Here is a 12,680-nt window from a genome sequence, read left to right as displayed (position 1 = left end):
GCTGCACCTACAACTGCTGCACCCACAACAGCTGCACCTACAACTGCTGCACCCACAACACTTGCACCTACAACTGCTGCACCACAACAGCTGCACCTACAACTGCTGCTCCCACAACTGCTGCCCCCACAACTGCTGCTCCAACAACAGCTGCACCTACAACAGCTGCACCTACAACTGTTGCTCCGACAACCGCTGCACCCACAACTGCTGCACCTACAACTGCTGCACCCACAACAGATACACCTACAACTGCTGCACCCACAACATCTGCACCTACAACTACTGCTCCCACAACAGCTGCACCCACAACAGCTGCACCCAAAACTGCTGCACCTACAACAGCTGCACACACAACAGCTGCACCTACAACTACTGCTCCCACAACTGCTGCACCCACAACAGCTGCACCCACGACTGCTGCACCTACAACTGCTGCACACACAACAGCTGCACCTACAAGTACTGCTCCCACAACATCTGCACCTACAACTGCTGCTCCCACAACAGCTGCACCCACAACTGCTGCACCTACAACTGCTGCATCCACAACAGCTGCACCTACAACTACTGCTCCCACAACAGCTGCAACTACAACTGCTGCTCCCACACCTGCTGCACCTACAACTGCTACACCCACAACAGCTGCACCTACAACAGCTGCAGCTACAACTGTTGCTCCAACAACTGCTGGTCCAACAACAACTGCACCCACAACAGCTGCACCTATAACTGCTGCACCCACAACAGCTGCACCTACAACTGCTGCTCGTACAACAGCTGCACCCACAACAACTGCACCTACTGCTGCTCCGGCAACTGCTGCACCCTCAACAGAAGCCCCCAACAACAGCAGTGACTACAACAGCTGCACTTACAACTGCTGCACCCACAACTGCTGCACCTACAACTGCTGCACCCACAAGACCTGCACCTACAACTGCTGCACCCACAACTTCAGCACCCACAACTGCTGTACAAACAACTGCACCCACAACTGAAGCCCCTACAACTGCTGCACCCACAACAGCTCTACCCACAACTGCTGCACCCACAACTGCAGCCCCAACAACTGCTGCGACCACAACTGTTGCACCCACAACAGCTGCACCTACAACAGCAGCACCCACAACTGCAGCACCCACAACAGCTGCACCCACAACAGCTGCACCCACAACTGCTGCACCTACAACAGCTGCACACACAACAGCTGCACCTACAACTAGTGCTCCCACAACTGCTGCACCCACAACAGCTGCACCCACGACTGCTGCACCTACAACTGCTGCACACACAACAGCTGCACCTACAACTACTGCTCCCACAACAGCTGCACCTACAACTGCTGCTCCCACAACAGCTGCACCACAACTGCTGCAGCCACAACAGCTGCACCTACAACTACTGCTCCCACAACAGCTGCAACTACAACTGCTGCTCCCACACCTGCTGCACCTACAACTGCTACACCCACAACAGCTGCACCAACAACAGCTGCAGCTACAACTGTTGCTCCAACAACTGCTGGTCCAACAACAACTGCACCCACAACAGCTGCACCTATAACTGCTGCACCCACAACTGCTGCACCTACAACTGCTGCTCGTACAACAGCTGGACCCACAACAGCTGCACCTACAACTGCTGCTCCGGCAACTGCTGCACCCTCAACAGATGCCCCAACAACAGCAGTGACTACAACAGCTGCACTTACAACTGCTGCACCCACAACTGCTGCACCTACAACTGCTGCACAACAAGACCTGCACCTACAACTGCTGCACCCACAACTGCAGCACCCCACAACTGCTGTACAAACAACTGCACCCACAACTGAAGCCCCTACAACTGCTGCACCCACAACAGCTCTACCCACAACTGCTGCACCCACAACTGCAGCCCCAACAACTGCTGCGACCACAACTGTTGCACCCACAACAGCTGCACCCACAACAGCAGCACCCACAACTGCAGCACCGACAACAGCTGCACCCACAACAGCTGCACCCACAACTGCTGCACCTACAACAGCTGCACACACAACAGCTGCACCTACAACTAGTGCTCCCACAACTGCTGCACCCACAACAGCTGCACCCACGACTGCTGCACCTACAACTGCTGCACACACAACAGCTGCACCTACAACTACTGCTCCCACAACAGCTGCACCTACAACTGCTGCTCCCACAACAGCTGCACCCACAACTGCTGCAGCCACAACAGCTGCACCTACAACTACTGCTCCCACAACAGCTGCAACTACAACTGCTGCTCCCACACCTGCTGCACCTACAACTGCTACACCCACAACAGCTGCACCAACAACAGCTGCAGCTACAACTGTTGCTCCAACAACTGCTGGTCCAACAACAACTGCACCCACAACAGCTGCACCTATAACTGCTGCACCCACAACTGCTGCACCTACAACTGCTGCTCGTACAACAGCTGGACCCACAACAGCTGCACCTACAACTGCTGCTCCGGCAACTGCTGCACCCTCAACAGATGCCCCAACCAACAGCAGTGACTACAACAGCTGCACTTACAACTGCTGCACCCACAACTGCTGCACCCACAAGACCTGCACTACAACTGCTGCCCCACAACTGCAGCACCCACAACTGCTGCACAAACAACTGCACCCACAACTGAAGCCCCTACAACTAATGCACCACAACAGCTCTACCCACAACTGCTGCACCCACAACTGCAGCCCCAACAACTTCTGCGACCACAACTGCTGCACCCACAACAGCTGCACCCACAACAGCAGCACCCACAACTGCAGCACCCACAACTGCTGCACCCACAACTGCTGCACCAAACATATGCTGCACCCACGACTGCAGCACCCACGACTGCTGCACCAACAACTGCTGCGCCTACAACTGCTGCACCCACGAAAGCTGCAACTACAACTGCTGCACCTAAAACTGCTGCACCCACAACTGCTTCACCCACAACTGCTGGTCCTACACCTGCTGCACCACGTACACTCAAAGCAGCTGTTGGAAACCATATGTTAATGCTTTTGATGACAACAAGCCCGCAATACAAGATTTAGAAACGACTCTATCACGGTGAATTTATTTTTGTATACAAGCTGAAATTACAAGTTTTGACAAACTCCATGTTGCTCTTTTGCAGTGTGCTGCAACCTACAAACCATACAATTTGTACCACATCACTGCAAAGTCAAAAAGCTCAGGTAAAAAAATTATCCATGTTAACTCAGTGGATTTCAATAAAAATTAATCAACGACAAGTACACGTTTCTTTAATTTCCATATCACTGGATGTTAACACCGTTACAACCAGTGGACAACTAACAATGGGGTTGTTCAAACAACTTTGCTGAACCCACAGAATGATGTATTCCAAACTTTAAAGCTGTGGAATCCCATCAATACCTTCAAATATCAACTGCTCGTCAAAATGTGAACACAAACATTGTTTCTCTCTAACAATGTTTAAAGGCATCAATACATTCTGCACATGCTTGGCTACTACTACAAAAGTTTAGCTACAAATGAAGTAAATGAAATGAAAACTCACTATAATTAGTGTTGTACAGTACTATCGTTTTTCATTTTGTAAATACAACTGACGTGTTAGAAACTTCTAAGAAAATTCAGACAACAAAGATGTTATAAATGCTGTAACCCACAACATATTGACTCATCTCTGTAAAACTTGCAAGTTTCATCAAAAAAGAAACAACACGCATGTGACTATAACAATTTTATATATCTTACAACAAGTCCAGTTACAACTCCCTCACCGCAACTGCTAAATCTACAACTCCCTACCTAACTGCTAAATCTACAACTCCCTCACCACAACGCTAACTACAACTCCCTCACCACAACTGCTAAATCTACAACTCTCCCATACAACTGTTAAAATCATACAACTGCTGCACCTACTCACGCCTGCAAAGGGTACTTTCTGTAAAGACACATTCACATACTTGCTGAATCCATCTTGCTGCTTCAAAAATCGAGCTAAATGATAAAGACTGTAAGTAAAGCACCCACTCAAAATATGTAAGCTTACTCCACAGTTTCCTACTATGATTAGGAATTATTAATCAATGAAGACCAATAAAGTCAATCAAACAATGAGTAAAGCTGAAAATATAGAACACATTTTGTTGTTTCTACAGCTTACACCTGTTTTCAAAGAGAATTCCTTCGCCTTACAATTCAATGAAGCTGTTGCTTCAGGTATTTTTAAACTTTGACTTTCAAGTGTTATGATAACTAGTAGGATCCTTAATCTGAAATTTCAACAATAATGTCTTCTTTTCCTTCATAACGGATCACATCAATATCATGACGTTACATTGTAAGCACATCTGCTCTATGCACTCAGATTGCAACGCTTGATCAACGCAGCTTAACAGTCGTTGTTTCACATTGAAGCAGCTCCATCAATGTTAATGGCTCTGACAGTAAACTGAGTGCTACTTCATCAAAATATGAAAAATTATACTTTTTCTTTTATAATGCTTATGATTATTTTTCCCACAGTTTCCAGTGGAGTAAACACAAGATCACGTCTTGTCAGCGCATCTGCCTCTAACTGTTGCTCATAGGCTACTGTCAACCAGCATTAGGGCATTTTGTTTCATTTAATGTAACACCACATAACTTCATCCTGGAAAAAGGAATTGTTCTCCAAGAAGAACTGTCACAACTGAGACTGATGTCCTAAATTTGAAGCTTCATCGGAAACTATCTATCAAATATAATCAACATGAGCTAGTGTAGAAAGTACACCTCATCTCTGCTCATCAACTGCTGCACCCACAACAGCTGCACCTACAACTGCTGCACCCACAACACCTGCACCTACAACAGCTGCTCCAACAACAGCTACACCTACAACTGCTGCTCCCACAACAGCTGCACCCACAACAGCTGCACCCACAACTGCAGCACCGACCACTGTTATTGCTCCTACAACTGCAGCACCTACCACTGTTATTGCACCTACCACTGTTGCACCCACAACAGCTGCACCTACCACTGTTGCACCCACAACAGCTGCACCTACAACTGCTGCACCCACAACAGCTGCACCTACAACTCCTGCTCCCACATCAGCTGCACCCACAACAGCTGGACCGACAACTGCTGCTCCAACAACTGCAGCACCCACAACAGAAGCCCCAACAACGGCTGCATCCACAACTGCTGCTCCAACAACAGCTACACCTACAACAGCTGCACTTACAACTGTTGCTCCCACAACTGCTGCACCCACAACTGCTGCACCTACAACAGCTGAACCCACAACTGCTGCACCTACAACTGCTGCACCCACAACAGCTGCACCTACAACTACTGCTCCCACAACAGCTGCAACTACAACTGCTGCATCCACAACAGCTGCACCCACAACTGCTGCTCCCACAACTGCTGCTCCGACAACTGCTGCAGCCACAACTGCTGCACCGACAACTGCTGCACCTACAACTGCTGCTCCCACAACAGCTGCACCCACAACAGCTGCTCCAACAACAGCTACACCTACAACTGCTGCTCCCACAACAGCTGCACCCACAACAGCTGCAGCAGCACCGACCACTGTTATTGCTCATACAACTGCAGCACCTACCACTGATATTGCACCTACCACTGTTGCTCCAACAACCGCTGCTCCAACAACAGCTGCACCGACAACTGCTGCTCCCACAACTGCTGCACCCACAACTGCTTCTCAAACAACAGCTGCACCCACAACAGCTGCACCCACAACTTTTGCTCCCACAACAGCTGCACATACAACTGCTGCTCCGACAACTGCTGCACCCACAACAGAAGCCCCAACAACAGCAGTGACTACAACAGCTGCACCTACAACAGCTGCACCTACAACAGCTGCACCTACAACTGCTGCACCGACAACTGCTGCACATACAACAGCTGCTCCAACAACTGCTTCACCTACAACTGTTGCACCCACAACAGCTGCACTTACAACTGCTGCTCCCACAACTGCTGCACCTACAACTGCTGCTCCAACAACAGCTGCACCTACAACAACTGCACCTACAACAGCTGCACCTACAACTGCTGCACCTACAACTTCTGCACCTACAACAACTGCACCTACAACAGCTGCACCTACATCTGCTGCACCGACAACTTCTGCACCCACAACAGCTGCTCCCACAACTGCTGCCCCCAAAACTGCTGCTCCAACAACAGCTGCACATACAACTGTTGCACTTACAACTGTTGCTCCCACAACTGCTGCACCCACAACTGCTGCAACTACAACAGCTGAACCCACAACTGCTGCACCTACAACTGCTGCACCCACAACAGCTGCACCTACAACTACTGCTCCCACAACAGCTGCAACTACAACTGCTGCACCCACAACAGCTGCACCCACAACTGCTGCTCCAACAACTGCTGCTCCGACAACTGCTGCAGCCACAACTGCTGCACCAACAACTGCTGCACCTACAACTGCTGCTCCCACAACAGCTGCACCCACAACTGCAGCACCGACCACTGTTATTGCTCATACAACTGCAGCACCTACCACTGTTTTTGCACCTACCACTGTTGCTCCAACAACCGCTGCTCCAACAACAGCTGCACCGACAACTGCTGCTCCCACAACTGCTGCACCCACAACTGCTTCTCCAACAACAGCTGCATCCACAACAGCTGCACCTACAACTGCTGCTCCATCAACTGCTGCACCCACAACAGCTGCACCTACAACTGCTGCACCCACAACACCTGCACCTACAACTGCTGCTCCCACGACTGCTGCACATACAACTGCTGCTCCGACAACTGCTGCACCCACAACAGAAGCCCCAACAACAGCAGTGACTACAACAGCTACACCTACAACTGCTGCTCCATCAACTGCTGCACCCACAACAGCTGCACCTACAACTGCTGCACCCACAACACCTGCACCTACAACAGCTGCTCCAACAACAGCTACACCTACAACTGCTGCTCCCACAACAGCTGCACCCACAACAGCTGCAACCACAACTGCAGCACCGACCACTGTTATTGCTCCTACAACTGCAGCACCTACCACTGTTATTGCACCTACCACTGTTGCACCTACAACTGCTGCCCCTACCACTGTTGCACCCACAACAGCTGCACCTACAACTGCTGCACCCACAACAGCTGCACCTACAACTCCTGCTCCCACATCAGCTGCACCCACAACAGCTGGACCGACAACTGCTGCTCCAACAACTGCAGCACCCACAACAGAAGCCCCAACAACGGCTGCATCCACAACTGCTGCTCCAACAACAGCTACACCTACAACAGCTGAACCCACAACTGCTGCACCTACAACAGCTGAACCCACAACTGCTGCACCTACAACTGCTGCACCCACAACAGCTGCACCTACAACTACTGCTCCCACAACAGCTGCAACTACAACTGCTGCACCCACAACAGCTGCACCCACAACTGCTGCTCCCACAACTGCTGCTCCGACAACTGCTGCAGCCACAACTGCTGCACCGACAACTGCTGCACCTACAACTGCTGCTCCCACAACAGCTGCACCCACAACAGCTGCTCCAACAACAGCTACACCTACAACTGCTGCTCCCACAACAGCTGCACCCACAACAGCTGCACCCACAACTGCAGCACCGACCACTGTTATTGCTCATACAACTGCAGCACCTACCACTGTTATTGCACCTACCACTGTTGCTCCAACAACCGCTGCTCCAACAACAGCTGCACCGACAACTGCTGCTCCCACAACTGCTGCACCCACAACTGCTTCTCAAACAACAGCTGCACCCACAACAGCTGCACCCACAACTTTTGCTCCCACAACAGCTGCACATACAACTGCTGCTCCGACAACTGCTGCACCCACAACAGAAGCCCCAACAACAGCAGTGACTACAACAGCTGCACCTACAACAGCTGCACCTACAACAGCTGCACCTACAACTGCTGCACCGACAACTGCTGCACATACAACAGCTGCTCCAACAACTGCTTCACCTACAACTGTTGCACCCACAACAGCTGCACTTACAACTGCTGCTCCCACAACTGCTGCACCTACAACTGCTGCTCCAACAACAGCTGCACCTACAACAACTGCACCTACAACAGCTGCACCTACATCTGCTGCACCGACAACTTCTGCACCCACAACAGCTGCTCCCACAACTGCTGCCCCCAAAACTGCTGCTCCAACAACAGCTGCACCTACAACTGTTGCACTTACAACTGTTGCTCCCACAACTGCTGTACCCACAACTGCTGCACCTACAACTGCTGCACCAACAACAGCTGCACCTACAACTGCTGCACCCACAACAGCTGCACCTACAACTGCTGCTCCCACAACAGCTGCACCTACAACTCCTGCTCCCACATCAGCTGCACCCACAACAGCTGGACCGACAACTGCTGCTCCATTAACTGCTGCTCCAACAACAACTACACCCACAACAGCTGAACCTACAACTGCTGCACCGACAACAGCTGCACCTACAACTGCTGCTCCCACAACTGCTGCACCCACAACTGCTGCTCCAACAACAGCTGCACCTACAACAGCTGCACCGACCACTGTTATTGCTCATACAACTGCTGCACCTACCACTGTTATTGCACCTACCACTGTTGCACCCACAACAGCTGCACCTACCACTGTTGCACCCACAACAGCTGCACCTACAACTGCTGCACCCACAACAGCTGCACCTACAACTCCTGCTCCCACATCAGCTGCACCCACAACAGCTGGACCGACAACTGCTGCTCCATTAACTGCTGCTCCAACAACAACTACACCCACAACAGCTGAACCTACAACTGCTGCACCGACAACAGCTGCACCTACAACTGCTGCTCCCACAACTGCTGCACCCACAACTGCTGCTCCAACAACAGCTGCACCTACAACAGCTGCACCTACAACTGCTGCTCCATCAACTGCTGCACCCACAACAGCTGCACCTACAACTGCTGCGCCCACAACTGCTGCACCCACTACTGCTGCTCCAACAACAGCTGCACCTACAACAGCTGCACCTACAACTGCTGCTCCATCAACTGCTGCACCCACAACAGCTGCACCCACAACAGCTGCACCCACAACTGCTGCTCCCACAACAGCTGCACATACAACTGCTGCTCCGACAACTGCTGCACCCACAACAGAAGCCCCAACAACAGCAGTGACTACAACAACTGCACCTACAACAGCTGCACCTACAACAGCTGCACCTACAACTGCTGCACCGACAACTGCTGCACATACAACAGCTGCTCCAACAACTGCTTCACCTACAACTGTTGCACCCACAACAGCTGCACTTACAACTGCTGCTCCCACAACTGCTGCACCTACAACTGCTGCTCCAACAACAGCTGCACCTACAACAACTGCACCTACAACAGCTGCACCTACATCTGCTGCACCGACAACTTCTGCACCCACAACAGCTGCTCCCACAACTGCTGCCCCCAAAACTGCTGCTCCAACAACAGCTGCACATACAACTGTTGCACTTACAACTGTTGCTCCCACAACTGCTTCACTCCCCAATGCTGCCCTACAACCTGGGTGAACAACGCTGCACCTAAACTGCTGCCCCCCACAACTGCTGCACCTACTACTACAGCCCTTGTAACAAGAAGGGTGACTTTCAGATCTGTTAAAGACACATTCACAAGTGACTTGCTGAATCCATCTTCTGCTGCTTATAAAAATCGAGCTAAAATGATAAAGAATCAGGTAAGTTAAAGCACCCACTCAAAATATGTGAAGCTTACTCCACAGTTTCCATACTATGATTAGGAATTATTAATCAATGAAAGACCAATAAAGATCAATCAAATAAATGAGTAAAGCTGAAAATATAAGAACACATTTTGTTGTTTCTACAGCTTACACCTGTTTTCAAAAGAGAATTCCCTTCGTCCTTCAATTCAATGGAAGCTGTTGCATTCAGGTATTTTTAAACTTTGACTTTTCAAGTGTTATGATAAATAGTAGGATCCTTAATCTGAAATTTCAAACAATATATGTTCTTCTTTTCCTTCAGTAACGGATCAATCATCAATATCATTGACGTTAAATTTGTAAGCACATCTGCTCCTAATGGCACTCAGATTGCGAACGCTTTGATCAACGCAGCTTCAACAGTCGTTGGTTTCGACATTGAAGGCAGCTCCATCAATGTTAATGGCATCTGTAAGTAAATACTGAGTGCTACTTCATCAGAAATATGAAAAATTATACTTTTTCTTTTAATAATGCTATGATTATTTTTCTTCTCATTTACAGTTTCCAGTGGAGTAAGACACAAGATCAGTCTTGTCAGCGCATCCTGCCTCTTACTGTTGTCATGGCTACTGTCAAACCAGCATTAGGGCATTTTGTTTCATTTTTAATTGTAATCACAACATAACTTCCATCACTGGAAAGAAAAGGAATTTGTTTCTCAGAAGAAGAAAAATACAACTGAGACGTGATGTCCTAAATTTTGAAGCTTCATGGAAACTATCTATCAAATATAACTTCAACATGTAGCCTTTCAGACCTTTTTGGTTAGGAAAGTAAATCATTTTAACTGGTCAATAGAATTTAAATGTTCTTTGCTCTAACACAACTAAAGCACTTGTATGTTGTAGGTTGAGTTACTAATTACTGTACTGTAAAGAATATCTTGTGTAATTACCCATACATTGTAATATTAAGGTGTATTTATATCACATGTGTATCCTGAGAGCTTTCCTTTACTTTTGTCAATCTATCTCGCTATCTTCCTTATAATCTGATAACAATGATAAAATAAAACAAAACTATTTATGATAAACCATTGATGTCATCATTTATGATACTCTAACAGTGTCTTAAGTGGGTGATAAATCATAGCATCGTGAATTCAGGGGGGAAGAGTTTTTTTCCATTGAGGCATTAGAGACTTGCAAACTATTGAACCCTGTATCCTAATTTCCTGATTGGTAGTTTTACACCAGAATCATACAATAGCCACTAGCCAGTGTGAATCCTAACCAACAATCAATAAGCTGACCTGATCTTTGGATGACACTTAGCAGAACATAATTGGGCGTGGGCTGTTGGTCATATCAAACAAGCATTTGAAGATGTAATCGTGGGCTCTGGGAACTTGTGGTGAAGGTTTTTTTTCTAACAATTTAAAAACTTTTCACAAAAGGGAAAAAATGTATCAATAATAATTAACAGTAATTGGCAGATGCTGCTCTATTGAACAATATTCTGAATATTAAACCCCAAACCAAAGTAAAGATCTTATCAATGAGACACTGTAAGACCTCCAACTGCTTTTCCTTCAGTCTGCTTACCTGATGATGATGCTTTCTGCAGGTAATACTAACATACAGAAATTAAGAGACCACTTCAGCATGATAATTTACTCTTGTTGACCCTTAAATCTTTTTTTATTTATTTTTATTGTATTCTATAAACAACTGACAATTGTTCTCTGTGTTGAAATCCAACAGACACTGGACTGGCTGCCACCTATGTAGAGATAAAGATTTAGGAAAAATTGGAGTGGTCTCTTAAACTTTTCCAGAGCTGTATGTGAAGGACACACTAACCCTCTCCGATTAACAATTTCATGGTATTAAAATAATACTTTCCATAAAATAAGTAAAACCTTATTGTTACCAAATAGTTTGATTTGGTGATGTGGTAGTTGCTCCATTCAAGAATAGAATAAAATTATATCAAAATGAATTTGAAAAAGATATCTTGATGTTAAAGTAAAATGTTTACATTGTACTGCAACACCTAACCCTAACCCATATATGCAACATCAATAAATATGTAAAAATGGGTTTATTACAATTTATACCAGGGTTTTCTTTAAGCCAGGTAACAGGGGCACTGGCTGCGCCCTTTTACTTTCGGCGTGAGCCCTCATACGGAGGTAGCTCCCTGTCATAAGTGAAAGACATTACACAACACACATAATCCCCCAGGGAAGAAATAAAAATAAATACAACAAAGTGACAATCAAAAACTTGTGGAGATCGTATTGAAACGCAGGAGACGTTCATTAAAGTTGAGGACACGAATGCGTGTCTCGTTTAATCACACAGTCAAAGTTATAACAAAACAAGATGGCGCTGTCCTGTAAACCAACAAGCATGGGGCTCCACGTCATCATAAACACAGATTAATTAAAGGGACCACGATCCCTTTTTACAGTTGTACTTTTAAGCATAAACCAACGGTCATACTTAAGGCATGAAACAACAGTGTGTAGAACCACACTTAAGAAGGAGGTGAATTCTGTATATTACATTCACTACAAACTAATACTTACATGAATAAAATACAAACGTGCACAGATATTGACAGTGTGTGCACTGTTATAATGCATCATGCAAAAGAGAAAACTCAAAACAACACAAATTATTACAAATAATGTAAACGGATATGTGACATTCTCAAAAAGGTGTTAAAAAGCTAGGTCATAAAGCTGGTAGATAAGAAGTTACATCATATCCAATCATATCTTGCAAATAAAGTCTTATCTAGTTCCGTACCAAAAACTATAAGAATTTTCCCAATATTTGTTTAAAGATATCAGACTTTTCCTTTAAAGCATATGTTAATTTCTCTAAGGCCAGACAATGAGAGTT

At 47.2% G+C, this 12,680-nt stretch overlaps 1 protein-coding gene and 1 long non-coding RNA gene across 2 annotated transcripts; both read left to right on the top strand.

Annotated features, from left to right (window-relative positions):
- Nucleotides 1-1,235: 1,235 nt before the first annotated feature.
- Nucleotides 1,236-8,493, top strand: LOC134876303 (prestalk protein-like; the record flags this gene model as incomplete). Its single annotated transcript, XM_063901292.1, has 6 exons — nucleotides 1,236-2,996; nucleotides 3,154-3,182; nucleotides 5,787-6,283; nucleotides 6,372-6,535; nucleotides 6,738-6,859; nucleotides 7,860-8,493. Coding segments are annotated over 6 exons (3,207 nt in total), but the record flags the coding sequence as incomplete, so codon positions are not given.
- A 1,146-nt stretch (nucleotides 8,494-9,639) lies between these two features.
- LOC134876058 (uncharacterized) lies at nucleotides 9,640-10,861 on the top strand. The gene is made up of 4 exons (XR_010167333.1): nucleotides 9,640-9,777; nucleotides 9,930-9,994; nucleotides 10,088-10,236; nucleotides 10,330-10,861. It is a non-coding gene; the product is annotated as an uncharacterized LOC134876058 (long non-coding RNA).
- The last annotated feature ends 1,819 nt before the right edge of the window (nucleotides 10,862-12,680 follow it).

This window comes from Eleginops maclovinus, chromosome 14 (genome assembly GCF_036324505.1).
Source record: "Eleginops maclovinus isolate JMC-PN-2008 ecotype Puerto Natales chromosome 14, JC_Emac_rtc_rv5, whole genome shotgun sequence".
In the NCBI taxonomy this organism is placed as follows: Eukaryota; Metazoa; Chordata; class Actinopteri; order Perciformes; family Eleginopidae; genus Eleginops; species Eleginops maclovinus.
Note: the sequence above shows the minus strand (reverse complement) of the source record. Positions and strands in the feature narration are given on the sequence as shown.